Source organism: Chiloscyllium punctatum, chromosome 16, assembly GCF_047496795.1.
Source record: "Chiloscyllium punctatum isolate Juve2018m chromosome 16, sChiPun1.3, whole genome shotgun sequence".
NCBI lineage: Eukaryota > Metazoa > Chordata > Chondrichthyes > Orectolobiformes > Hemiscylliidae > Chiloscyllium > Chiloscyllium punctatum.
In genome coordinates this window covers 18,058,284-18,085,736 of record NC_092754.1, presented here as the reverse complement: position 1 = coordinate 18,085,736, position 27,453 = coordinate 18,058,284, and the positions used below count along the sequence as shown (strand labels likewise).

Below are 27,453 nucleotides of genomic sequence, written 5' to 3'. Positions count from 1 at the left end.
AAAAGATTTACAAGGATGTTGCCAGGGTTGGAGGATTTCAGCTGTGGGGAGAGGCTGAATAGGCTGGGGATGTTTTCCCTGGAGTGTCGGAGGCTGATTTTATAACTAGGGTAACTAGAAAAGGTCGTTTCCCTGTGGTGGGTAAGTCCAGAACTAGAAGGCATATTTTTAGGGTGAGAGGAGAAAAGTTTAAAAAGGGACCTAAGGGAGAACTTTTTTCCGTGTGTGTATGGAATGAGCTGCTAGAGAAAGTGGCGGAGGCTCGTACAATAACATTTAAAAGGAATCTGGATGGGTATATGAATGGGAAAGGTTTAGAATAATATGGGCCAAGTGCTGGCAAATAAGACTAGATTAGTTAAGAAAATTTGGTCGGCATGGACGAGTTGGACAGAAGGGTCTGTTTCCGTTCTGTACATCTCTGTGACTCTGACATGACTGATAATGAATCAAGAGAGTGAAAGACGGAGGCGAATTCATTGCTAACACATCGAGTGTATGAGAAAACATGGGTTGAGTTATGTCCCTGTTGACTGTCCACGTATTTGGTTAAGTTGATTTAGTCCATCGTTGCCATGGTTACAAAGCAGAATCGTTTCAATATGGCAGCTTGGGTGGCACGTGATCAACATGGGAACCTCGCCAGTCCCAGGGCGAAAGAGAGAATTAAACATTAGTGGGACACACAAATATCCCTGAGGGGTAAATTTGGGGGGAAGAAAGGAAAGAAAAGGAAATCGGAATAAAATAGTGGGAAAGGAGCAAGCATCGTTTCGAGTCACGGCCGGAAGACTACAACGACCGGCATGCCTAGGGTGGTGCATGCGTGGTTGGTCGGCAGGCCGCGCGTGCTCTGTTTGTAGGTTCCCTTTGACAGATGTTTGGAAGATGGCATTTTCATTTTCACTCATCACTTGAAACTAAGAACGTCACTCACATCACATCCATTTCTAGTGGCAGTCAGAAAATATCATCCTGCAGGTAGGAAAGCCTGAAGTTAATCACAACAAGATAAATACAGCCTTTTTGCTGTTAATTAACGAACCTTACTGCTTGCAATCTCTGCTGCTTTGGCAAGATTTATTCAGCATGTGGAGAGAACTCGGGCTTTAGCCCCATTTCAGAAGGGCCTGTGTATGACTGAATGCATGGTATGCTTTGCTGAGTTTCCTGAAAGCCCTTTGAAATGCTATATTGCATAGAGTTTTGAATCAAATTAGTTAGGCCTAAATAGGCCTTTCACTAAAAATGATCTGAACTTAGTGAGTTTCTGAAAAAAATAATGCCAAGTTGAACTGAATGCAACGTGTGTGCTTGAATAATGTCCACTTTGCAGAGATAATTAGTATTTCATTTTATGCAAGTCTTTGCCACACAGTACCTGACATAACTGTACAGTGGCTGGTGTCCTATTACCAAGTCACCCTTTATTTACTTGTTCACATTAGACTGACTGTGGCCAGCCAGCTCAGAGTGAGGAGATGCTCCTCAGGAGATTATTAAATCCCTTGTTTTTTTTATTCAACGTTAAACAAATTGACAATATACATGACACGCCAAGAGTCAAAACAAAAACCTACAAAGAAACGGGGTCACAAAAGCAAACACCTCAAGTCCACTGATAACCAATAGGAAAAGCAATAATCCCCAGTTTATACCAGTCAGCCAGGGCTTCTTGATTCGGATTGTTAACTTGAGCCAATCGAGGATTTTGTAATCCACGAGATCCAAATAGTTCCAACTACTCCATCCCTCCTCCTGCCAAGTCCAGGGATGTAGAACTGGTCTTTCTCTTGGTAGGTTTTCGTGTGATGTTTTTGCCCTAGGTCCAGTTCCTCTGATTTGGATTCTGATACGGACAGTGTGTAACCAGACCTGCGTCTGAAAAGTCTCGGGAAAGTTTTGCCCTGTTCTTGCAGCGGTAATGGTATTAAGACTGCATCCATCTTGGACTCTGAGGTTTCCTTGACACTTGATGACGACCCACGGTTTCTGACAGGCTTTCTGGCTGTTCTGAGGAGCCAGGTATGTTTTGTTCCTGCCCCATTTGCAATATAGCAACTTTCAGGTAATTCACATGTTTGTTCAGGACTGCCTCACCTACCCGAATTTAGTAAATTACAGGAGCTGGCATTGTGACAACCTCACCTCGTACCCATTCAGGGCTATTTCATCCCCTGAAGTAAATTGTCCCTCTCTTGCTTAGAGGAAACGTGTGACTGGCATTGATGTCCCTGCTGCTGTTTCACCATTCCCCCCACCCCACCCACAATGTGTCTGGAAATATCAGATATAACCTGGTGTGGAGTCTTCTCCCTATCAGCAACTCTGCGGGAACTATCCCTGTTTTTGCATAAGGGGTATTCCTGTAATCAAACAGGAACAGGGACAGTTTGGTATCGAGTGACACTGTTAGCTGCTTCTTTAAATCTGCCTTCAACGTTTGGACCATTCTTTCCACTAGACCATTGGATGATAGATGGGATTTAGCTACTTTAGGAAATACTCAGATTCCCTGCTGGTAAATGATTAGATTACATTACATTACAGTGTGGAAACAGGCCCTTCGGCCCAACAAGTCCACTCCGACCCGCAACCCACCCATACCCCAAATTTACCCCTTGCCTAACACTATGGGCAATTTAGCATGGCCAATTCACCTTACCTGCACATATTTGGACTGTGGGGGGAAACCGGAGCACCCGGACGAAACCCACGCAGACACGGGGAGAACGTGCAAACTCCACACAGTCAGTCGCCTGAGGCGGGAATTGAACCCGGGTCTCTGGCGCTGTGAGGCAGCAGTGCTAACCATTGTGCCACCCACAATGATGTCCCATTGTCCATAACCAATACCTCCAGGCATCTATGTATCGCAACAATGCTTGCAGTTTCTCAGTTGTCATTCCTGAGTTGGCCAAACAAACTTTATGCACATTCAACCACTTTGAATGGGTATCCACAATGATCAGGAACATTGAGCCCATGAAAGATCCTTCATATTCGACATTAACCCAGTCTCAGGTTTACCCAGCCTTTCCCACAAATGTGGGGCACCACCAGTGGCAATGTTTGTCCTTGTTGGCACACTGGGCACTGTCCCACCAATGCAGTTACATCAGCATCCAACCCTGGCCATAGGGTTCTAGTTTCTTGGGAGCATCTTCATCTTGGAAACCCCAATTTGCCCTGGTGGAGTTTAGCCAGTATCTGGACGCGACCTTTACTTGGGACAATCACTCTTGCTCCCCATAGTAATATGCTGTCCTCTGTAGTGATCTGGCCTCACCAGATCCAGAAAGGTTTCAATCATGGTTCCAATGGTCATTTTGTTTCCCACATTACCATCAGCTGTTTTAATTTTGCTAGCACAGGATTTTTTTGTGTCTACAGTTGGATATTGTCAGCGGTGTCTGGAATGGTGTCCAGGAAGTTTAAAACCAGAACGGACTCTTCCAGGGGAGGCACCACTGGTGGAGTGTCTGCCAGTTGGAGGCAGCTCAAGGCATCCCCTTTACTTATACACGCTGAGAATGAGGGCCTAACACTGAAGTCTACCAGAAGCCATGGGTGTCACCACCTTGCCTTCCTTTAGTAGCCTTAGCAGGGATTTGTGATCTGTCACTGTGACAAATTCCCATTCGTAGAGGTACTAGTGGAACTTCCTCACAACAAAGATGACCGCCAAACCTTTCTTCTCTGGCTGGGCATTTTGCCTTCTGCATCAGCCAAAGTCCATGGAGCATATGCTATTGGGTATTCTTCTCTGTTGGGCTACCAGTGAGCCAACACCAGCCGATACCATACAGGGAGGCATCGCATGACAGCACCAATTCTCGTTTTGGATCATATTTGGCTGTCAGAGGAATTAGCCCAATAAAGCAGAGACCACACAAACCAGATTGGGTGAAATTGACAAGCTATTTATTACAAGCTATAAAGATGGAAGAGAAATTGACTAAGCTGAAACAGCACAGTCAGTCTGTCCAGGTAGCCGAGAATTCTCTCCCTCGAGCTGAGGATGAAGCCAGGTTTTACAGGAATCTTGTGCAATAAGGTTAATTAAAATGGGGAAAGATACAATGTATTTGGATATTGAGTAATCCAGTTACAATGATGATAATTGAAAAACCAGTTATTGGATGAATGTCCTGATTATTGATACAATGCAACATCCTGACAGTATCAATGGGATCAGGAGATTCCAATTCTCTTTGCAGGTAAGTGATAATGTCTCTTTTGAACCAGTAAGGTGCTTCCATTGTCCTGTCCTGGAAGTGATGTCCTTGGTGGTGCCTCTCCGTCTGACCTGTTCTTTGTGTGACTTTGGTATTGCTCCCTCTTTGCAAGCAATCTAGACCTATTCCAGTTTTACATTTTAGAATAATTACCCTTTAACTGTTAAAAATCTCTTATGATTTCTGTTTCCAGCACCGGGCCTTGCAAATCCTAAATTTGTCTGTCTGCTCCCAGTTCCATTGGTGATGATTTTTGAAATATTTGCTTTGTAAACTTTGTTCACCTACAACAAAGTTTAATGGAAACCACATTTCTATTTAGATAGAGAAATATACGTGGGGGTAAAAATAACTCTCACTAGTATCTGAACTGTTGCTAGATCAATATATTAAATACATTGTCAAACCATCTTGTTTTAAAGATTAACCTCTATGGGCAAAAAGCATGCATGCAAATCCACTGAAACTTTGAAGCAAAAGAATTGGGTCCTGTGATAATGTAACACACTTATTGTTCTGCTTTCAATATATCACTGTCAGTAATTACAATTCATAGATTGCTGACAATGCATGATACCCAATGCAATGTGTAGGAGAGGGATCTCTGGAATCTTGGGATTTTGAGCAGTTAAGTACTTGTGACATACAAGATGCACTGTGGGAATCCCCCAAGAATCCATAGATTCCCAAGGATCCAAACTCTCAATCTCCATCATCTAGAAGGATTGGGGCAATAAATACATGGGAACACCATCACCTGCAAGTACCCCTCCAGCCACTCACTATTCTGACTCGGAAATATATAATTGTTCCTTTGCTGTCACTGTGTCAGAATCCTTGAACTCTCTCTCAATTACACTGTAGGTGTACCTCACTAAATACGCCGAAATATTGCAAGTACGTAGCTCACCACCTCCTTCTGAAGGCTTAGGGATAGGTAATAAATGCTGACCCAGCTGGCAAAACCCATAAGACTGAAACAAAATCCTGGGTTCATAACTGCAGTAAGCAGTGCTGCTGGTTTGAGTGTGCAACTAATAAAGATATGAGGAAGTTCTCAAGAAAGAAAGACAGACAGCTTTTGTATAACAGTTTCTGTGCTCTCCAGATGTATCAAAATACTTTAATGAAATGCATTACAGTAGTCACTGTATCTTAAAAATAGGAAACACAGCAGAACGTTGGTACGTGACAAACTCCCAAAAACAATTTGGTGATAACCAGGTACACTATTTTAATGAGATCATGGAATAATTATTGGCCAGGTCACAGGGAAGAACTCCCTTATTCCTTTTCAAACAGTGTAATCATGGGATCTCCTACAGCCACTTGATAGAGCAGTTGGGGCATCAGATTTACATCTCCTCTATGCTGGAGGAATAACTACATAGTTCCAAGTCAGGATGACGAGTAAGGGGTACTTGCAGACAGTGGTGATCCCATGTATCTGCTGACCTTGTCCTCCTAGGTGGTAGTAGTTATAGTGCCCTAGGAAAGCCATCCTGGCTAATGGTCGCATCACTGTTAGATGTGAAACCACAAACTTTGAACTTGGAGGCAGGAATGCTATCCATTGAACCATGACTGACACCAAAAGAGTAAAGTCAAAGGCAGCATCAAGGGAAGTTGCTTGTTATTATCATGCCTATTTAAGTTGCTAATTGATCCATACAGAGAGCTCCATGGGATCAAACCTCTTAATATTCACACCCACTATGCGGAATCCTAATGGACATAACCCTTTTCCATTCATTCCAATTGTAAATATTCCAATTGATGAAACAAATAAACTAAACCGTCCTGTTCAATCCAATCATTTCCCAACCACAATGCACAAAGATAACCAGAAACTGTTCCCCAGATATCTGAAGTTTGGTACACTGCTTCTGAATATTGGTAGCTGGTATTGTCTTGGCCTCAGTTGTACGGTGTGAACACTGGTATAAAGTGGTCTTGTGCTTGTTATTGTCTGTTCTTGTTTAGACAGTTTTTAATCAAGTGTATCAATGATTGTGGGACCAGAATTACATTTATCTGTAATAAGTTCATATTTTTATTTGAAGTTTATTGGTATTCTTTGATTTTAATATCTCTTTCTTTAAAAAGGATAATATTAACTTTTCAGGGTTGAACTTGAAGATATACATGTGACATTGCTGAAATGAGTAGCCATTATTATTTAAAGGTATTAGAATGACAAAACTATAGTAAAATCTCTTACTAGGGGTGGTCATGGGATGGATGGATTAAGAAATTGCCCAAATTAAATGCTGGGGCGTTACGATGTGTTTCTGAATTTGAAACTTTGACACATGGCATTAGTTAAAAATCACACACCACCAGGTTATAGTCCAACAGGTTTAATTAGAAGCACACTAACGTTTGGAGCACCGCTCCTTCACCAGGTGGTTGTGTCCTCCACAACCACCAGATGAAGGAGCGTCGCTCCGAACACTAGTGTGCTTCCAATTAAACCTGTTGGACTATAACCTGGTGGTGTGTGATTTTTAACTTTGTACACCCCAGTCCAACACCAGCATCTCCAAATCATGACACATGGCATTGTCAGTGTAGCTTTATACTGTCGTAACCTGTGCTGAATCTGCTCTTGGACTGTTTGAGGAAACCTTCCTCTGTTTCTAATCCTATGTCCTGCGAATGTTTGATAAAGTGGTGGTAAGCAGATTATTCATCATTTTTTGCAATAAAAAAATGTCTCTATTCCTATTTTTAGATATGGAAGACCATTTTTCCAAACACAGCAAGAGAATACTTCATGCATTGAACAAACAACGGGAAGATGGTAAATTTTGCGATGTTACACTGGACCTGGGTGGCCATTGCTTAAATGCACACCGTAGTATTTTGGCATGTTGTAGTAATTTCTTCCACAATATTTATGGAGCTGGTACATCTGCTGAAGTCAATCTTCCTGATAGTTGCACTAGTGTCTTGGGCCTTCTGTTTGACTTTATATACACAGGTGAGCTTCAGTTGACCCAAACAAATGTCTCTGAAGTGCTCAGTGCAGCAGAACTCCTTTCAATCCCTGATGCTGTTCAGGCTTGTCACCATTATCAGCAGAAATTTGTTGAAAATGAGAGTAGTGAAGAAACTTCATGCAGCCAAACAACCACTGAAGATAGATCTGTGAAAGTACCAATAGAACCTACCAAACATTCTGGAGATGTTGGAGTTCCTGTGAAACAAATTACTGTCACACAAATCAGACATTTTGGCAGAAAGAACAACAGATGCAATGATAAACAAACACTCAACTTGCTTACTGAGAAGCAGAAAGATAAAATAAGAGCCTTTGCTATTCAGAAAAGGTCTAGAGAATCCTTGATCTTCCCAGGAAGCCAAAACTGTAATCAGGTAAAGGGCAAGGAAGGTGGCTTAAGAGACAACAATGAGGAGAACAGTCATGAGACCACCAATGGGAACAGCAACTCTACAATGGACATAGACCTGGTCAAAGTCGAAGAAGATGAGGAGGATGAAGATATGAATGACAGAGGAGAACTGGACCATGACTACATTCCAGCCAGGCACATTTGTAAGAAACCGAGAAAAGATACCACACAAGGACTGGACAGACAAAAGCTCAAAGCCTCAGAACCAGCAAACAGAAGGAATGATCCTGCAGAGTGTCCAACTTGTCATAAGAAGTTTCTCAGCAAATATTACCTCAAAGTTCACAACAGGTAAATTGACTGCTGCCGATCACAACATTTAATTGTTGAAGTTAATGAATATGCTGTTATCTCATGTTTGTGTGATACAGAGAATAAAGGAAACTCAGCAACAAATGCAGTGATGTTGTCACACTGACTTGATTCTTCAGGAGAGCAAAGAAGGAGTGATTTATAATCATCATCTGAAATCAAGGATGAAATTGCTGGCCTAAACTCACTCCCAAGTTAAAAAGAATATAACATACACTGCTCTGGAGGTGGAGGCACTTTTACATTTGTCTGTTACAAGGCACGTTGACCAAAGTATATTGTAGATCGGGTATGGAAGACACCCTGACTAACTAACAAATGCAGGGTAATCAATCCTGTTTGGTTTGAGCATTAACTAATACTTCATCACCTGACGCTAACAGTAGAACGGATCTTTAGCGCCACTACCTCCCCCCCATCTCATCCTACTACACCTCACAAAACTGAAGTAGCAAAACTACATTTTCTCCCATATTCAATTTTCTTCAATAGAATAAATATTTCAACTCTCAAGATTTGGTCCTGAAAGCCAATTAGTTTGGGATAAGATAACTTGTGGGTCATTAAAATAAACACATCCCTATTGTTCAGGGGAAACTCAAGACATTCAAAGAAAAGATATTTTAAAAGGGATTAGCTTAGAATGGCATCATGGTCTGTACTGACATGATGGGCAGAAGGGCCTGTTCATGTGCTGTCCCATTCTATTTCCATAAAAACTGTCCCTGCAGTATGCCTACTGCTCTCTACTGCGTTTGCAATATTCTCTGTGCATATTCTGAGATCACCATGAAAGACTCTCCCTCTCAACCTTTCCCTGCCCTGAGGTGTGACGACTATTAATTGTCTCCACTACTAGTTGTCACTCTCTGAGAGGGCAGCCCTATGATCTGGTAAGGCTATGGTAACTTTATTCATGCTGAATAAAACTTTACAGGCATTCCAAAGAAAATGGGATGATTGTGGGACTGATGAGGGACCAACTTTAATCAAAAGTGCTTTGCTGTTCTGAAAAAGTATGCAAATAAATAAGTGGTCACCCACAGCTTCTTAAATTATGTTTTCTGCAGATCCATCATTATCCTTCTTTCCATTCTCCCTGGGCCTGGATACTGATCACAGTGCAGCGTTTTCCTATTGAGAGCTCATCAAAGTGTTGTCTCATGAGTATCCCAATTTGGCTAGTTCTCACACAGTGTGCAATTTGTCTTTCAGGAGGAAAGCAAACATTAACTCCATAGAATTGTGGAACACAGAAAGAGGCCATTTAGTCCATCATACTTGTGGTGGCTTTTTGAAATTTCAAGGGCAATTACGGAAAGCCAATGAATGCAACCTTGCCAGCATTGCCCGTATCCTGTGAAGGGGATTCGCAAACGATAGATCTAGAAATGATTGTTTGACTTATCTTAATTAATCGCACCAGAACAACAGTAAAGTCTCCTTCCATACCCACTTTACAACTGCTTTTTAAATGACTCTGGGTGTTGATCACTCTTTGTGGAGAACCTCCTGATGTTAGTTCCAAGTTAGCATTTCATTTGTTTAAACATGTGCCTGCTTGCCCTATTCTTGGAGGCTTGTCTTAAATATGTTCTGGATTAGTATTTTCAATGTTGTTTACTATCTGAACTTGTTCGCAGAGCTCAGTTATCTTCCTGCATAACTCATATGGTGCTGGGTATCAGTCTCATGGTTCTCTATGCTTCCTGGACTTAAATATGGGCAGAACTGTAAACAGTTGCTAAACTGTTCAATCAAATTCACAAAAGTTTTAACTGTCTCAGTCTTGGGACAATCTTCATCCCCATTACCTCATCCCACTCCTCCCCTGTAAAAATAACCTACAGCTTCAGTTGTAAGGTGATTAGTACAAACTAGCATGTTCCTAACGTGGTTGTTTTGTCTTCAGGAAGCATACAGGAGAGAAACCATTTAAATGCACCAAGTGTGGAAAGTGTTACTTCAGGAAAGAAAATTTACTTAAACACGAGGCCAGGAACTGCGTGACCAGGACAGGCGTGGTATGGAAACTAGGTTTTTAAACATTGTTTTTAATTGTTGCATTCTTGGGAGAATTTGTGCTAATCAATTTAAAGGTGCCAGTCAGAGCAAGTTTTAACAATAATCTACATCTGGCACCAATGTATCTTTTGATGTTGAACCAAGTGTTTTGCATACAGTGTTTTTACCTCAAAGGTGGATAAATCTTAAATCAGAACAGATTTGTTATCAGAAACTTATGATTCGTACACAATAATGGGAATAGGGATGTAGGAAAATGAAAATTTTTAATTATATAAACACCTTGCAAAACTTATGATTATTCCAAAGAACTTTACAATCAACTGCTTTTGAAGTGTAGTCGCTGTTGAACACCACAAGATCTGAGAAAATAGGAAAGAGATCATGACTAATCTGATTATGTGATTTGGTTGAGAGTTAAATGTTGGTCAAGTCACTGGGGGATTTCTCTTGCTCTTTTTCAGAATAGTAATGGTAATGGATCATCAACTTGCTTTTTGAAAGGACAGACAGGGCCCCTATCTGATTTGGAAAATCAATGCAGCAATGAGAGTATAAGCTTAGACTCTTTACTTAATTCTCCAAAATGAAGCTCAAATCTACAACATTCTGATTCAGTCGAGATTGCTACCCACTGAGCCAAACATTTCACCTGCTCAAACTTTAAACCTGGTTGCTGAGGATTCATTGTCTGTACCTGGGCAGTTGATCTTAACTGGGCAATGACAGCTTTGACATTTTTATACCTAGAATAAACAGCTGTCTTACATATTCTGTGCTCACTATCATCCCTGTCTCTTGTGCCCCAATGCACTGATTTCAATATTCCCATTTTTGCTTCCTCCTCCAGCCCTACATCTCAAACTGTGCTGTAAAGTCTTCACATAATGGTATCCTGCTCATCCACCAGCTCCTGGGTCGGCACTTCCTGAATCTCTTTCTCACAGAACATTCTCCCTGAACCTCTCGTGTGTAGCTGCTCTTCCCCAACTTTTTATAACCTTATAAAGAGTGTGCTTTTAACTCCATTACCATAATCTCTTGCAGTTCTTCACTGTTGTTTGGTCTCCACGCTGACCTACAGGGTGTCTTGACAGGGAGCATTTTAATCTGTTGAATAGTGCTGAACAACTGCGTATTGTCAGTACAATCAGAACAAATCCATTGATTGACTAAACCTCTTTTCCTGAAACTAATGTGATTCTGATCATGGTTTTTTTGCTTTTCTCCCTACAGGTTTACACTTGTCATGAGTGTAGCAAGACATTTAAAGGGCGGACAGAGTTGAGGAACCACCTGGTATCTCACACAGGCGAGATGCCCTTCAAGGTAGGTCGAATGGCTCTGATCAGTCATAGATTGCATCAACTAGTCTCAGCTGGGGTTAGCATTTTGAAGCTACAATTAACTAGATGAGTGAGGGGAAGTTGGGAACAGAAATAGCCCTGAGTTCTTATTCCTGATAAGCAGCATTTATCTATGAAAGTTTTGGCTGTGGTATGGCTATTAAGGGTGAGTTACGTGCTTGTTAAAACAGAGGGCAGCAACAACCATTGTCTGGAGAATGAAGGAAATGGGTAAGTAGGAAATAGAATTGTACAACACAAAAAGAAGCCATCTGGTGCCTCATTGCCGTGACAGTTCTTTAAAACTCTTTTTCCACTACCTGCAATTTTTACATGTAAAAAATATTATTATTGAATCTAATTCCACCATCCTTTCAGACAATGCATTCCAGATCACAACATATGCTGCACTTAAAATAAATTTCATATTGTTACTGGTTCTTTTGCCAATCTCTTTAAATCTATGCCTTCTGGTTACCAAGCCTTCTGCAACTGGAAGAAACTTCTCCTCATTTATTAAAACTCCCCTCAGGATTTTTTTTATCACTTAACTTCTGAACTCTGAAGAGGAGAACCACAGCTTCTCCAGTTTCTCCGCATAACAGAAGTCTCTCATCCTTAGTACCATTCTGATAAATTTCCTCTACACCTATTCCAAGACCATGATATCTTTCATAAAGTAAAGGTACCTAGAACTAGACACAGTACTCCAGCTGATACTAAGAAGTGTTTTATAGAGGTTTAGCATGTAATGAAAGATGATGGAAGGTCATTAAAAAAAAGGCAAAATGCTGAAAACATGTAAACAATTTATGCAGGTATAATGCATGAGCAGTACACAATACATAACTATGATTTACAGGGTGTTTATCTAAATGTCAAATACCTGATGTGCTAGTTGTGATAAAAGCATCTCATTTGACTCTAACAGAATTTGCTATGCTTCAAACAACAACACTTTTTTATATTAGAACAGAGAGAGTACTAACCTTACACTGTCTAACCAGCAAGAACTTTATTTATTTCTTGCTTACTCTTTGAAATTCTATTATCTGTATGTTTTAACCTTTTCAGTGCTCCTCATGCCCTCAGCAGTTCATGCAGAAAAAGGACCTGCAAATTCACATGATCAAATGTCATGGAGCTCCAAAACCATACCCGGTGAGTGACTAGAGGCAAGTTATAATACTGTGGACCTGTATTTATGTGGCATCTAAAAGCATACTATACTTTGCTGCACTGATAGTTACATATCCAGATCAGTAACAGTTACGCACTCTGTAAGGAGCTCAGGACTGCACCACATAGTAATTAATCATGGATCCCTGTCAGTTCTCTAGATGTTACATTTTGATTTAAGCTATCGTATCTGATGAGGTTAAAAATCACACAACACCAGCTTATAGTCCAACAGGTTTAATTGGAAGCATACTAGCTTTCGGAGCGACGCTCCTTCATCAGGTGGTAGTGGAGGGCTCAATCCTAACACACAGAATTTATAGCAAAAATTTACAGTGTGATGTAACTGAAATTATACATTGAAAAATCGATTGTCTGTTAAGCCTTTCATCTGTTGGAATACAGTGATAGTTTCACTTCTTTCATGTGTTTTATTATGGGGAGCATTTTATTATGGGGAGCAAGAGTGATTATCCTAAGCAAAGGTCCCAGCCATCCCGGGGTGTCCAAAATGAAAACATTGATGAGAGGTTATATCTGGTAGCCAGGATTGGTTGCAAACATAGGCGCAGGGTGGGGCAGTGCCCACAAGGACAAAAATTGCCACCAGCAACACTCCTATATTCATGGGAATGGCTGGGTAAACCCTGAACTCAGTTACGTGTCGACAATGCCAGCCCTTGCTTGGGTTCAATGTTCTTAGTAATTCTGTATGCCCACTTAAAGTGGTTGATTTGCATAGAGTTAATTCATCAAACACGGTGACCATGATAGAAATCACTTACCAGCAGGGAATTTGAGTATTTCCTAAAGTCGAATGGGATCCATTGTCTAAGGGTCTGGCAGAAAGAGCAGTCCAAACTTTGAAGGCAGGCTTAAAGAAACAGCTTACAACTTCAATTGATACCAAACTGTCCTGTTTCCTACTTGATTATCAGGGCACGCCTCATGCAACTACAGGGATAGCAGAGTTGCTAATGGGGATGAGAATCCACGCCAGATTAAATCTGATCTTCCCAGACCTAGGAGGGGGCTGAAACAGTATCAGAAGCATCAATGCCAGACACTACACTAACTGAGAGGGACATTTTATTTCAGAGGACAAGGTTTGGTGCCGAAACCACGGGAATGGCCCTGAAAGGGTTAGAGGCATGTTTGACACAAGGTCAGGTGCAACAGTAGTAGACTCGCAGATTCACCAATTTTAAGGACATTTAAATGGTCATTGGACAGGCATATGGACAAGAATGAAATAGCGTAGGTTAAATAGGCTTCTGATTGGTTTCAAAGGTTGGCGCAACAGCGAGGGTCTAAGGTCCTGTACTGCGCTGTTATGTTCTATGTCAGGTACAAAGTTCAGGTAGATGAGGCAGTCCTATCCAAGCACATGAAAGCTGCAAACTCACGAACTGGGGAGAAGCAAAACATACTCGGCCCCTCAGAAGAGTCGGAAAGGCTGTCGAAACCTGTGGTTTCTCCCCCTCCATCTACTGAAGAAACCTCTGAGTTTGAGATGGATACATCAGATGTCATAGCCTTGATACTTTTGCCACCTGAAGATGATAAAGTTTTTCCAGACTGAAGAAGCGGATTATGATCCAGTACACACCGCCCTTATCTGAAGCCGAGTCAGAGGAACCAGATCTGATGCAAAAATGCCCAGAAGCTATAAGCAAAACAATAGGCCTATGTCCCAGCTCTTAGAGGGGTAGGGATGTAGTAATTGTAACAGTATCAGCCAGGTGGACCTCATAGGACGAGTTCTCTGATTGGGGCATTAATCTGGTCCAATAAGGGAGCTCTGGCTGACAGATAAGAACAGGAGTGCAAGACGTTCTATGCACTCTGAGGAAGGCAGACTTGGTGAGGGGATACTCCCCTCTGTGAACCTATTTTAGATAGTGTTTTAAAATTATATTTCATATTTTAAAAATAAAAGAATCAATAATAGAATCTAGAGTCATTAATTTATAAATTGTCAAATATGATATTAATGACAGGATTGGTGATGTGTTGCTGCTGGAGTCAGAAGGGCACTTACACCCCTCAATAGGTAATTCAAAATTGGTCTGGGCTTGGGAACAGTGGAGTGTTACTGTGGGTGAGGCAGGTATAAGGTGCTAGGGGTTACAATTGACAACCCTCAGCCCCTGTAATTTTCCAACAGTTATGAGGCTCTTGCAAGCTATGCAGACAAGAACGTGGAACATTAGTGAATTGACCACAGCACCTTTGTGCAGGGAGCCTTTCAAGTAGGGGGAGGAAATGGGAGCATGGCCATGTTAAGAGACAGTATAATTGGGGAGAAAAGCAGAAATCATTTGAAAAGCTCAGCAGCTCTGGCAGAATGTAGTGTGAGGAGAAACGAGCGTCAACATTTCGGGTCTGGCAAACCCTCCTCAAAACTGGTAGCTAGGAAAATGTCGGTCTCCATGCAGAAGACAGGGTGGGTAGAGAGGGCAAAGAGTTAACTAGTGGTGGGGATAGAGCCCAAACAGTTAGACAGATGAAGGATTGGACAACGATATGGCTAGGAGTGTGAATGTTAGCTTCCAGTTGCCTGGCCAACATCTGTGTCAGGCTCGCTGCAGTATTCCATTGAAGCTCAGCATAAGCTGGAAGAACAAGACCTCATTTTCCATTTAGGGACCTTGCAGCCCTCTGAACTCTATATTGAATTCAATAACTTTAGGGCCTCAAACTCTCCCATATCCTTATCCCAATCCCCACACACCAAGCCTTGTTACCACATTGTCTGCCATTACACACTGCCCATTGTTAGCCACTAACAGCTATTCACTCTCCTCCCCAGATCATTATTCACTCCTTTGTCTGTCCAACTGTTCTTGTCTCTCTTTTGGCTCTATCCTCACCTTTCACCTTGACCTTAAGCTTACCCCCCACCATATCATCTGTACATAAACCGACACCCTCCCAGAAACAATTAGTTTGAAGGAGGGGTCACTAGAAATGCCAACTCCTGCCTCTCTTCACAAATGCTGCCAGACCTGCTGAGCCCTTCCAGAAGCTTCTGTTTTTGTTTCTGATTTACAGCATCCGCAGTTCTTTTAAGTTTTTATTTAGTTTAATTAGGGAGTTAGATACAGTTCTTGCAGCTGTGAGCAGGAGTCCCGAAGCATGTATTGCCGACTTGGTAAAAACAATGACTGCAGAGGCTGGAAACCAGATTCTGGATTAGTGGTGCTGGAAGAGCACAGCAGTTCAGGCAGCATCCAAGTAGCTTCGAAATCGACGTTTCGGGCAAAAGCCCTTCATCAGGAATAAAGGCAGTGAACCTGAAGCATGGAGAGATAAGCTAGAGGAGGGTGGGGGTGGGGAGAAAGTAGCATAGAGTAGGAAATGACCTGGGAGTTGCAGTGGGAGAGGGATTCCCTGAGATTCTTGTAGAGAGAGGAGGAAAACTTCTTCAAGGCAGGCATCCTTACTTGGTTAGTGGTGCTGGAAGAGCACAGCAGTTCAGGCAGCATCCAACGAGCAGCGAAATCAACGTTTCGGGCAAAAGCCCTTCATCAGGAATAAAATCTGATGAAGGGCTTTTGCCCGAAACGTTGATTTCGCTGCTCGTTGGATGCTGCCTGAACTGCTGTGCTCTTCCAGCACCACTAATCCAGTATTTGATTTTCAGCATCTGCAGTCATTGTTTTTATCCTTACTTGGTGCCAGGGTTAAGGACATCTCCTCAAGGCTTGAGAAGAATGTAGCGTGGGATGAGAGGGATTACAGTTGTCATCATCCATATTGTTATTAGCGACATTTCTAGTCCTATTGAGGAGATTATTCTGAAAAGATTTTGAATAGTTAGGAGCTAAATTAAAAACCAGAGCTTTAAAAGGTAATAATCTCTAGATTACTACCTAAGGCACAGGCAGTCTGGCATAGGACAAATTAAGTCAAGGAGTTAGATACATGATTCAAAGATTGGACCAGTAGAATGGGTTTCAGTTCATGGGGTACTGGGCTAGCTGTTGCAGTGGGACAGCTTCCTCTTAAACCATGCAGAGACCAGTGTCCTTTGAATCAATTAACTAGAGTTGCAAAGGAATTTTAAACTATTTGGTGGGGGGGTGGGGGGTGGGGGGTGCGGGTTTGGGAAGGGGGGAAAATATAGGCTAACAAATACAGGATATAGCAGAATTACAGGGCAGCTACTTTGATAACAACAGCCAGAGTAGGACAGGAAGGGGCAGTATCTACAAAAGGTAGAATAAAAGCAGTGATTAGGGTTAAAGGGAGGTAAAGCCAAAAACAAAAGGCTCTTTACTTAAACGGTCAGTATTCAGAGGAAAATAAATAAATTAATGGCACAAATAGAGGTTAATGGGTACAATCTTTGTAATAGCTATAGGACATGATTGGGAGGAGATCAAAGCTGGGAACTAAATATTCATGAGTATTGACTTCTCAAAAAGGATAGTCAGGAAAGAAAGGGTGTTGGTGTACCATTGTTAGTATGGGAGGGAATAGGTACAATAGCAAGAAATTATCTTAGATCAGAGGACGGAGAATCTGTACAGGTAGAAGTAATTAAGAGAAAGGGGAAAATGATACCGGCAGGGGTAGTCTATACGCCTTCTAACAGTAACTATTTGATGGAAATAAGAAAAATCAGGAGATAATGAGGATATGTAAAAAAAAAATGGCACTACAATAAGGCTGATGACTTTAATCTTCATGTAGATTAGGATAGTTAGATTGACAGACGCAGCCCCAGGAAGAATTCATGGAGATTATTCTGGACAGTTTCCTCGAATAATGTGTCGCAGGTTCAACTCTGGATCAGGCTGTTTGCATACAGTAATATTTTAAAAGGCAGGTTTAATAATTTATGTCAGAATAAAAGATTCCCTTGGCAATGGTGACCACAAGATGGTAGAATTTAGTATTCAATTTGAGAGTGAGGAACTTGGATTGTAAACAACAATGCTAAATTTAAACAAGGGTAATTACAATGGAATGAGGGAATAGCTTGCTAGATTAAACTGGGAAAGGTGATTAGAAGCAAAGAAAGTTGAGAATAAAATGATAGACATTTAAGAACATAGTTAATGACTCACAGCAGATATATCCCAATGAGAAAGAAAGATTCTAAGACGGGGATAGGTTAACCTGTGAAGTTATCTACAAAAGTAGAATAACAGCAGTCATTAGGGTTAAGGTGGGGATGGGGTGGGGGTGGGTGGGAGGAGAAATGGTAAAGCAAAAAAAACCTCTTTATTTAAACACTCAGTATTCAGAACAAAATAAATAAATTAATGGCACAAATAGAGGTTAATGGGTACAATTAATTAATTTATTTTGTTCTGAAGAAAACATCAAATTGAAAGAGAAAGCATATGGCATTGGTTAGCAGTAAACCACAGGATTGGAAAGTTTTAAAAATCATCAAAAGACAACTGAAACAAAGTTAAAAGAGGGAGAATATAAACTGAGGGTGGCCTTATAAGTAATATTAAGATGGACAGCGAGAGCCTCTTTAAATAAACAAAAAAGGAGAAAGAGGCCAGAATAAATACCTACTGTGTCTCCTACTGTGAAGACAGATGCTAATAACATTCTAATATTACTAAAGAATCAAAGGGCAAAAGGAGCAGAGGAAATAAATACAATAACTATTACTGGGGAAAATGTGATAGGGAAACTGATTAAGCTAAAGACTGGTATCTTCCCTGGACCTGATGGGATGCATCCTAGAATATTAAAAGAAAACAAGGAGCAGGAGTAGGCAATTCAACCACTTGAGCCTGTTCCACTATTCAATACAATCATCATCTCGGCTTCAACTCCACGTTCGTGCCTGCTACCCATAACAAATTAAAAGTCTGTCCATCTCCTTAAGTTTACTCAATGCCCCAGTATCCATTGTGCATTCCACAGATTCACACCCTTTGAGAGAAGTAATTTCTCATGTCTGTTTTAAATCTGCTACTCCTGATCCTAAAACAATGATCTCTTGTTCTAGATTGCCCACAAAAGGAAACATCTTCTCTATTTTAAAACTCACCCAACATCAGGTTATAGTCCAACAGGTTTAATTGGAAGCACACTAGCTTTCGGAGTGACGCTCCTTCATCAGGTGATAGTGGAGGGCTCAATCGTAACACAGAATTTATAGCAGAAATTCTTGGTATAAATTCTGTGTATGATCGAGCCCTCCATTATCACCGGATGAAGGAGCTTCGCTCCGAAAGCTAGTGTGCTTCCAATTAAACCTGTTGGATATAACCTGCTGTGTGATTTTTAACTTTGTACACCCCAGTCCAACACCGGCATCTCCAAATCACATCTTCTCTATTTTGACATTGTCAGTCCCTTTTAGCATCTTATATACCTCAATTAGATCTCCTGTCAATCTTCTGAAATTAGCTAAAGAGTTAGTGGATGGACCAGTGATCTTCCAAGAATCCTTAGATTTTGGAAAAGACCCCTAAGGATTGGCACACTGCCAATGTAACATCCCTATTCAAAAAAGGGAACAAACAAAACCAGAAACGATAGGCTTGTCAGTGAAATGTCTGTTATTGGAAAAATGTTAATGTCTGTTATAAAGGATGCGATAGCAGAACAGTTAGCAGTACATAATATGATAAAGCAGAGTCAGCATGGCTTCACAAAGGGGAAATCATGTGTGACATATTTATTTGAATTCTTTAAGGAGATAATGTGCAAGGTAAAGGGGATATAGTGAATGAAACATAATTAAGGTGGTATTTGATAAGGTACTGGATGCCGATCTCCTAATAAACATCATAGCCCATGATATTGGAGGTAGTATATTAACATGGACAGAGAATTAGCTAACTAATAGAAGACAGAGTTGGTTCAGGGCGGCATTTTCAGGATGGCAACTCCAACTAGTAGAGTGTCAGAGATTACAATTATTTAAATATGTATTAGTGAATTGGATGAGGAATGGGAACATACAATAGTTAAGTTTATAGATGACTTAAAAATACGTGGGAAAGCAAGTGGCGAGGGTGACACAGATTCTACAGACGAACATAGTCAGACTATCCGAGTGAGCAAAAACTTGGCAGATGGAATATAATGTGGGAAAATGTGAGATCCTTAAGAATCGAGGGGCTGAACATCATTTAAATGGAGAAAGATTGCAGAAAGCTGCAGTACTGTGGGATTTTAGTTTCTCATACATCACAAAAGGCTAGCATACAAGTTCAGTGGGTAATAGGGAGGCAAGAGGAATGTTGCCATTATTTAAGGGGATATTGTGTAAAGATAGGGAAGTCTTACTAAAACAATACAAGGCACTGTTCAGACAACACCGAGAATACGGAGATCAGAGGGCCAAAATTGATCAAAGAAATACATGGTCTAGAGAAGGTACACGAGGTTGTCCAGGACAGATTTTTAAAAATTGGTAAAGGTTATGAGGAAAAGGCAGGAGTGTAGAGTTTGAGGATTATCAGATTAGTCACAATCTCATCAAATCACTGATCAGGCCTGCTTCTGCACTTGGATCTTATCCTCTTAAAACAATTAATGTGTAGCATGTTTCTTGTTCGCAGTGCTCCACTTGCTCCAAATGTTTCCTCACTCGCAGTGACCTGCATGTGCATGAACTGTCCAGGCACCAGAGGGAGAAGCTGTTTGTGTGCGAGGAATGTGGTCACAGAGCTTCCACTCGTCATGGTCTGCAGTTACACATAAAATCCAAGCACAGGTACATTCCTGAGCATTCTCCTTAATGTACTGAGGCAGTAACAGAAGGGTACATTGCACACACACATAGTGCAAGCACAACTCCTTTTGTTTTGGCAACGATTAAAAATCAAAATGATGAATGTTTAGTGTTAAAATCCACATGTACAGAGAAGTTCATAGTTTATTCAATTGGAATTGTCACAAACTACCAAAGCTAATCTCTTAATTGAAATTGGGTCATTTGAAGATGAGGGATAGAGAGAGGGTGAACATTATAGGGCAGTTGGAGATAGGAGCGCAGAGATCTTCGCTTTGGGGACATCCAGTATTAAAATAATTATGAATGGATTATGGAAGGAGAGAATGTGAACAAAATGGCCTTTTCCAAATGCAAACTTACTTCCACTGAGTTCAAATTAGTTGCTTTGTGTTCAAACAAGTTTGGATGAGTTATGACTGTGCTTACTCATTCACATGCACTCTAACTCACTCACCCCAAAATCAAGTAACTGGCTGATATCCCTGTTGCATAGCCTGTGGAGAAGTAAAGTCTAATCTGCTGCACCCATATTGCTAGAATCTCTATTACATATGATGGAGCAGCAGTCATAAACCAAATGATCAATAGCTTCAGACAATATCTGCATTCCTCAGTTTGATATTTTTGATGGTAATTCAATTCCCTTTTGAAAACAATATTTGAGATTTTTCAAGAGACTGATATTTCAATTTCTGTTTGAGGAATTGGTGCTTCGAAAGAGGAGTGTGTCTGAAACACAGTATCACTGACAAAGACATTGCAATGGATTAATGCTGACAGAGTTACATAGAATTGCCAGAATATAGTTAAACATTTTGACAAAGTTCTTAAAATATATAACTTGGCTTTAAGATAATTGACAAAAGAAGCAGATGGGAGATGAGATTTCTTTCCATGGCAACTTATTCTGATCTGGAATACATTTCCTGAAAGGATGTTGGAAACAGATTAAATAAAAACTTTCAAAACGGAATGCATACCTATAAGGAAGCAGCAAGGATTTGGAACTAACTGGACACATATTTCAAAGTGATGGGCCAAATGGCTGCAACTTTCTATGAATTGTTATTGGTGGAATTGAAGGGCTTAGTTCCTTCATTTCATCTTCCCAAATAGAGGATCAGTTCCCTACCTTTATATTGAAGTGTTTTTTTGTTTAAGTACAGAAACAGTTTTTTGAGAAATGGGTAAATTTGTGTTAAGGATGCTATTTATATAGGGCACCTCTCGTACTGTAATAATCTTTGAGATATCAATACATATGGTGACTTTCCTGTTGAGGCACAATATTGACCAATCTCATTTAAAAAGAAAAAAAAGTTGCCTTTCAAAAGCAGAGAACTTCCCAAAGTGATTTATGGCCCTCAAAGAACTTTTGTCACCATTTTAGTTAGAAAGATGGCAGTTAATCCCACAAACAGCAACATGACCAGAGTCTGTTCTGGTGATATTGGTTCAGATTGGAAAGAACATTTAATATGGGGTGGGAACAGGAGTGACGTTCACTTTTGTACCTCTGTTTTAGGAATGAGCGGCCCTATATTTGTGAATTCTGCAACAGAGGATTCACGCAGAAGGGGAACCTGAACGTCCATCGACGGACCCACACGGGCGAGAAGCCCTTCCAGTGCCATTTATGTGGGAAAACGTTCAGGATTCAAGGTGAGCAGTTGCCTCCCGATTCAAATGGAGCTTGGCCATTTGATTATTTACAACTCCCTAACAGAGGGACCTATGCAAATTTCTGTTAGCAATGATAGCGATGGCAAACTGATCAACTGGTTTTGCACTAATACCATACAGTGTAGCCATGCCCAAACCTGTGCAGCGTTTTCTGACCTCTGTTCAGCATTGGGGACCACGTGTGGGGGTGGGAGACAGTTTTCTGGAGTTGGCTAATATTGCTGGGATTGGGAGAGAAATGTAGACAACTACAGTTATCCAGCAACCCTCTACTGATGCACTCTAGACGGGGTAGTAACACCGTCCGCAGTAGAGCTAATAATATTAGCTGATATTGGTAAAAATGATCATGAAGGTGTCAATCATAATTTTAAAATCTGAGCTCCAGTAATCTCCTTTATTCAAGAAGAAGCAGGAGTATGCCATTCAGCCCAGAGTCCACTCAAATATTCAATAAAATTACAGTTGATTTGATAGTGATCTCAACACCTGTCTGTTCCTCAATCCTGGACTCTCTCATTGAGTGAGAATAGATACAGCTTTGAATACATTCAAAAACTCTGCTGTGGAAAAGAATTCCACAGATTACACACAAGCAGGTGAGCAAAAAAGTGAAGATCAAAAGCAGTATGAAAACATGTGGCAAAACAACAGTGAGATTGACAGAGTCAAACTACAGACAGACATGGTCTATCCAATTGTGATTCCACTCCCCCACGTTTGTCACTTTTAACTGCCCTCTGAAGTGGTTCAAAAAGAAGGCTCATCTCCACTGTCTCAGGGCAACTAGTGATGGCTAATAAGTGTCAGTTTTGCCACCAATGCACACATGGATAATGAATAAGATTAAATCAACAGATAAAATTTTAAAAGCAGGACAGAGGTGAAATTGACTGATTTTGTCAGGCTGTTGCCTGAAAAGGAGGGCTTTGCCAAAGGTGAAGTGTTAGTTATGGAGTTTGATTTCACTGGCCAGCATTGAGCAGAAAACACTCAGTTCAGTCATGCAGCTGATGGGTAAAGCATGAGACAGGTATATCTTCAGGCTGTATTTTGATTTTTGTTTCAGCAAGCTTGGACAAACACAACAGGACTCATACAGGTGAACGGCCATTCAGCTGTCAGGTCTGTAGCCAGACCTTTACAGAGAGGGGTCCTCTCCATCGTCACATGGCCAGCAAGCATCAGGAAGGGCGGCCACATTACTGCGATATCTGTGGCAAAACCTTTAAAGGTAATGTTTCATATACAACGTGGTACAGCAATATTTTATTTTTCCAGCCTTTCCTAATGAGCTCTAATAACTTCACTCCATCAGTGGAAATAACCTTGAATACAGAGTGGCTGGTATTAATACTATCACACTATGTTTAGATTTGCAAACTGGGTGGCTAGTTTTTTTTTCTGCATTTCTTTTCTTACCCCCATCAACTTGACAAACTCTTCCACAGTTGCGGACAAGTGATTCTTGCTGAAACCTGCACTTTTGAATGTTGCAGGAGGAACAGCTGTAAAACAGTCTCCCAGCCACTGATTCCTCAGCCTCACACTCAAACTCACCTTCCAATTCGGTTCAGTTTGGGATGGATAGAATTTTGGTCTCTCAGGGAATTAAGGGATATAAGAAGTGGACAGGAAAGTGGAGCTGATACTTCAAAGAACACAAAATAAAGCAGAACTGAACAAGTCCAAGAACAACCTGCTATACAGGAGCGTACCTGGCTTCTGTAGAACTCTACCCGAAGCAAAGTCACCTCACTTCAAGGGAGGATGTGGCCGGGGGGGGGAGGGGGGGGGGGGTGTGTGTGGTGGGAATGGTGGTGAACATTTGGGGAATTAGGAAGACAACAAATGGGTCAATGCAGTCACTAATTGTCACTATAATTGATCTGTTCCTTCATTTCAGCCATTGATCAGTTGCGTGTACATGTGGGGAGGCACAAAGGAGTGAGGAAATTTGAGTGCAGTGAATGTGGCTATAAATTCACTCGACAGGTGAGACTCTTCATCTATTGATCAATTTTTTTTAAAACTATGAAATTTGCATTTTAGCTCTGCAAGTACTACTGAATTCTCCCAATACTGGGATCAGCTAGAGGTTGAGGTATTGAGGGAAAGAGAGGAGTACTGCCAGCCAAATAAATCTGCAAACTACAATGACTAACCATAGGGAGTTGTGAATGACAGAGTAATTTATGGAAAATCTAGATCAAAAGAGAAGATTTTGCTGATAGGTTGTGATATGGGACAGGAGTCAGCTCACGTGAAACACAAACACCAGCAAGGACTGATTAAGTTGAACAGCCTTTTGTTGCTCGACAACTTATAAATCTCAGGACCCCTTTAGAACAGCTCACAATAAGGAGTCACCAAGCAGCAACTTTAAAATGACTAGTTATGATTAATGTGACAGAAGAATGAGGGGGGAAAAAAAAAGACAATCAGATTTTTAAAAATGCTAAACAGGAAGGCAGGCAGGCCAGGTCTCAAATAGGATTATTTTAGGGCAGCACCTTTATCAAAATTCCTGTGTTTTTAATAGCCAGTTATGGTTGTCCTTCTGTGGCTTTGATATTCCTAACAAGCCACTTGAACTTCAGCTCCTGCCTCTCATAATGCTTCACAGCTACTAATTCTGTCTAAGGCGGAGTCGGACCACTCACAATATAGCGTTTAACTCCATCCATTTCCCCAGCTTGAATACTTTCCAGTTCTACAATGCTCAGAACTTTGTTACCCAGTCCAGCCTTTGTCAGTTTCCAAGTTACTTGGTCTCGTTGGCGGCAATGGAGCCTTCAGCTGTATTGGAACAAAGCTGTGGCATTCCCTGTCTAAATGTCTCCATCCTGTGAAATGTTATTCAAAACCTACCACTTTAATCAAGCTTTTGGTCAATTGCCCTAATATCTCCTTATGCAGCTATATGACAGCCTTTGTTTAGAAACACTACTGTGGAGACTCTTACAACCTTTTTAAGTAAAATCAAATTTCTGTTGACACTCTACTCAGCACTGATGTGTGTTTTGTTCAAATGCAGGCTCACTTGAGGCGACACATGGAGATTCATGGACGGGTAGAAAACTACAACCCCCGTCAGCGAAGGTTACGCAACCTGATCATCACAGATGAGAAAGAGGAAGGTGCAGAGAGTGACACAAACACAGGAACATGCACAACCAGCCCATCAGACCAGGTCCTATCCACTACAGCCATAAAGACTAATCCGTGCACAGAAACTCCAGAACTTTTACCTCATAGGTTCACAGACATTGGAAGTTATCAATTGCAAGAGAATGTGGAGCTGGCCATTGGTATGACAGACATGTACGTTGAAGAGGTCACCATAGTCAAGATATAAAAGAACTTATTCTCGGAGGATGGGGTCAGAACCTCAAAACAAATAATTGACTCTTACTTTGTAAAATATGTAAAATAAAATGGGAGTTTCTAAGTAGTCACTGATCAACACAATCTTCCCTGTACATTTTGTCCACTCACCCCCACAATTCAGTATGTCACCCAGACTTGCACAGTATAGTAAAGAGGGAGTACTGCCTTTTCAAAGTACCATTTATCAGATGAAACATTAACTCAGACACTCAGGAATTTTCAGAATACTGTGTCATTATTTGAAGACGAGCAGGGGTGTTCTTTCTCGTCCTCACCCCAACCCCTGTTCAACCTGCATTTCAAAGTGCACATAACTGCTCATTTAGCAAATCATGCAATATTATTTTGTGAAAAGACAAATTTGAAGTTTCAAGAAGTGCCTTTCATGTCTTCAGGACATTCCAAAGCACTTCAAATATTTGCTTCCCTTCAACAGTGATTTAATTTGAATCATCCAATGTGCACAACAAGATCCCAACAATTGCAGTGTGTTAATTACCTTTAAATTTTTTTTAATGGGATGTGGATGTCACAGGTAAGACCAGTATTTGTTATCTTCGATGAGAAAGTGAGGACTGCAGATGCTGGAAATCAGAGCTGAAAATGTGTTGCTGGAAAAGCGCAGCAGGTCAGGCAGCATCCAAGGAACAGGAGAATCGACGTTTCGGGCATCAGCTTCCTGAAGAAGGACTGATGCCCGAAACGTCGATTCTCCTGCTCCTTGGATGCTGCCTGACCTGCTGCGCTTTTCCAGCAACACATTTTCAGCTCAGTATTTGTTATCTGTCAATAATTACCAGAAAGTGCAAGTGTACTTACAGCACCATTTCAAAGGGAAATCTATCTACAATGAAGAATCCTTGTATTGGACAAGGTATCAACCAATGGAGAAAGTTAGCTTTTTCTCCTTATTCCCATATAATGTCTACACTGGAAAAGTACTCCATGAAGACAAGCAATCTTGTTCTTGCCTGGTCTGGCTTACATACTGATCGGTTTCCCTTAAGTGGCTTAGCAAGCCTTTCAGTTCAAAAATAATTAGGGACAGGTGAGGAATTCTGGATGTGGGCATTGCTGGCAAGGCCAATGAAAGAGAAAAAAAACAAACAACTGCAGAGATACTGCTCAATATTCAGCTAAGATGGTTTAACCATGCTGACCTCGTGGGTGTCACTGCCATCCACTGGTCACATACTCAACCTGCAAAACAATAATGCAGAAAGCATGCATTAGAAACATGAAATCTTGGATATCCTTAAAGTCTGGTAGAAGTTAATTCTCAGCTCTCCATAGATGAGATTTTTGATTACAAACAAAAAAATTTGCAAGAATAGAACTTGAAGATGAATATTGCTGGCAATGAATTAAACACTAAAGACAGAAGCAAAAATCATAGTGAAAAACCATCAAAAAAATTCCTGGATATATGTAACAGGAGCATTAAGTTATTTATTCAGCATTTTTGTTCAAAGATTTAAAATCCTTCAAACTACAACAGAATACTCAAATGGTAAAGCAAATAAACAACAAAAAAAAAACTAGATTGAGATATTGAACTAATGGCAAATTTGTCAAGCAATGTTATTTGACAGAAATTACAGGGTGTTTGAATGAAAGTTTGTACGTCCCTGTTGGAAATTAATTTCTGGTCAGAATAAGTACTGTTCAAACACAATGTGGAAAAAAAAAAACAACTTTCTCCATTTCCCCTCCATTCCACAGGTCACAAGCAACTTCCTAGAGCCTCAATCAAAATTTCACCTTCATTGGAAGGAGAGACAGCTATCGGACATCACTGTAGCCCATCTAAATAAGCGACAGACAACATAAATAGAAATGCTGGCTGAGTTATTTTTATCTTACGAACGATCATGTGGCATTACTCAAAGATGACCAAGGAATGATGAACATGTGGTGAGCAACATTCTACTCAACTGGCAACAAAAACAATAGGTTGTTGCTTGCAGTTCGATCTTGCAGTGTAGAAAATAGCTACTGCATTTGATAACCATAAAAAGGCACTATGCTTAAGAAATAATGGAACAAAAGTACAAATATAAATGAAAATATTTTCTCAACAGGAATGGTGTTGGAGCTGCTTCATGTTTATTTCACACTCACACTTAGACAACCCCTACATCAAG

General features: G+C 40.8%; 1 protein-coding gene across 3 annotated transcripts; it reads left to right on the top strand.

The window, feature by feature from the left end:
- Positions 1-874: 874 nt before the first annotated feature.
- On the top strand, positions 875-27,432 carry zbtb48 (zinc finger and BTB domain containing 48). 3 transcript variants are annotated; one of them, XM_072586323.1, is made up of 11 exons: positions 875-981; positions 6,973-7,945; positions 9,879-9,990; positions 11,228-11,320; positions 12,412-12,498; positions 20,061-20,215; positions 21,762-21,898; positions 22,989-23,153; positions 23,826-23,914; positions 24,957-25,243; positions 27,032-27,432. In XM_072586323.1, exons 2-11 carry the CDS (start codon positions 6,975-6,977, stop codon positions 27,048-27,050), a joined length of 2,115 nt encoding a protein of 704 aa, XP_072442424.1. In that variant the 5' UTR covers positions 875-981; positions 6,973-6,974; the 3' UTR covers positions 27,051-27,432. The 3 variants fall into 3 exon arrangements, with proteins under 3 accessions (XP_072442424.1, XP_072442421.1, XP_072442423.1); XM_072586320.1 differs by lacking the exon at positions 27,032-27,432 and having other exon boundaries at positions 24,957-25,932; XM_072586322.1 differs by lacking the exons at positions 875-981; positions 27,032-27,432 and adding an exon at positions 4,139-4,220 and having other exon boundaries at positions 24,957-25,933.
- The last annotated feature ends 21 nt before the right edge of the window (positions 27,433-27,453 follow it).